Genomic DNA, 1,642 nt, shown 5'->3' on the forward strand with positions numbered 1-1,642 from the left:
GGCGACTCCGGCACTCAGGCTGTTCAGGCTTAGCCTGAGTATAAATTTAGTAAAGTGAATGTGTATTTGAAAGCTGATTGAATTTCTGCCAACACTGACTTCGAGTATATAATTGCAGCCAATAACTTGGGCTCCTTTTATTGAGCCTGGTTGCAGTTTATTTATTTCCATTCAGCATCTAGTGGTTGTCTTAGAGGTGCCCTGTGATGTCAAAAAATATCATTGGTAGCTGATGTTTTCTCGATATCTTTCACACACGCCTGAATTGGGCTCAGAAGTTACAGCCCGAGTTATTGTCTATAATTGTAGAAATTAAAAGTAATTCAAATTCAATGTTTTCTTGAAACAATAAATTTCTATAGAGATTAGGATTTAAATTTCAATCTACGAAAAGTTTCTATTCCACAATATTATTAAAGGAGTGAAAAATTATCCAGCAATTTGGGCTAATACAAATGAGCCTAGTAGGTGTAAAAGACTAACTGGTATCTCTTGTCAAGAGTACAGGTGAGAGTCAGATCGTTGATGTTTGTTGTGCACTCTGCTGTCGTTATTTGATTGTCGTTATTCTGTGCGTCTGTGTGTAAAGAACTTAGAAATGGAGAAAGATATAGTGCTAGATGTAAAAAATAAGCCATTGGAGCAAGAAATAAAGCGGGAAAATATGAAATTCTTTGAGCAGGCATGTGTCTTCTGTGAAATCTGTGATAAGCCTGAGTAATGCTGATGACTTGGAGTCAACTCTGATATATATATATATATATATATATATATATATATATATATATGTATGTATATAAACTCTGTGTGTGTGTGTTTGTATCTGCGTTTGTTCCCCTCATCAAAAGGGTTGTGCTATTGTCATCATTTCCAAGATTTTTTTATAAACTAATATTATATAAAATATACTAAATTTCAATTAATTCATTAAGTTATTAGTTAAGTCCAGTTGAACTGATGAATTGATTGTTGCCATTATATTTGTAGGAGATCTTATGGGGCCAACTCTGTCTGGTCTGGAGAACCTTGTTAAAATGCCTTATGGATGTGGAGAACAAAATATGGTTGGATTTGTACCAAATATCTATGTTATGCAATATTTAAAAAATATTGACAAAAAAGAATCCCCATTGATTTCTTTAGCCACCAAATACATGGAGAAAGGTAATTTTGTGTAAAATTTATATAAAATTAAAACAAGATTTTATTTTTCAATATTGTATTTAGTTTATAAAGTTGTTTTAAGTCCTTATATAGTTCATTTAAAATTTCAATGTATATTGAAGGAAAACAAAAAGAGTAATTTATTTCATAGTCTAATTGAATATAAATATTTGAATACACATATAAATAAACAGACAAAATATATACTCACACATAAAGGCTGTTACATAATGTGGAATGCATATATATGTACACACACATACATGTACATATATATATTATACACACATACACATACACAGAGGCGTAGGAGTGGCTGTGTGGTAAGTAGCTTGCTTACCAACCACATGGTTCTGGGTTCAGTCCCACTGCGTGGCATCTTGGGTAAGTGTCTTCTACTATAGCCTCAGGCCGACCAAAGCCTTGTGAGTGGATTTGGTAGATGGAAACTGAAAGAAGCCCGTCGTATATATGTATG

General features: G+C 32.9%; 1 protein-coding gene across 1 annotated transcript in view; it reads left to right on the top strand.

Annotated features, from left to right (window-relative positions):
• LOC106869359 (pregnancy zone protein) overlaps nucleotides 1-1,642 on the top strand; it is a 66,384-nt gene that overhangs the window by 45,178 nt on the left and 19,564 nt on the right. The window contains exon 25 of the mRNA XM_014915080.2: nucleotides 988-1,164. Within this exon, the coding sequence (XP_014770566.1) occupies nucleotides 988-1,164 (177 nt within the window). The remainder of the gene's footprint in view (nucleotides 1-987; nucleotides 1,165-1,642) is intronic.

This window comes from Octopus bimaculoides, chromosome 6, assembly GCF_001194135.2.
Source record: "Octopus bimaculoides isolate UCB-OBI-ISO-001 chromosome 6, ASM119413v2, whole genome shotgun sequence".
Classification (NCBI taxonomy): Eukaryota; Metazoa; Mollusca; class Cephalopoda; order Octopoda; family Octopodidae; genus Octopus; species Octopus bimaculoides.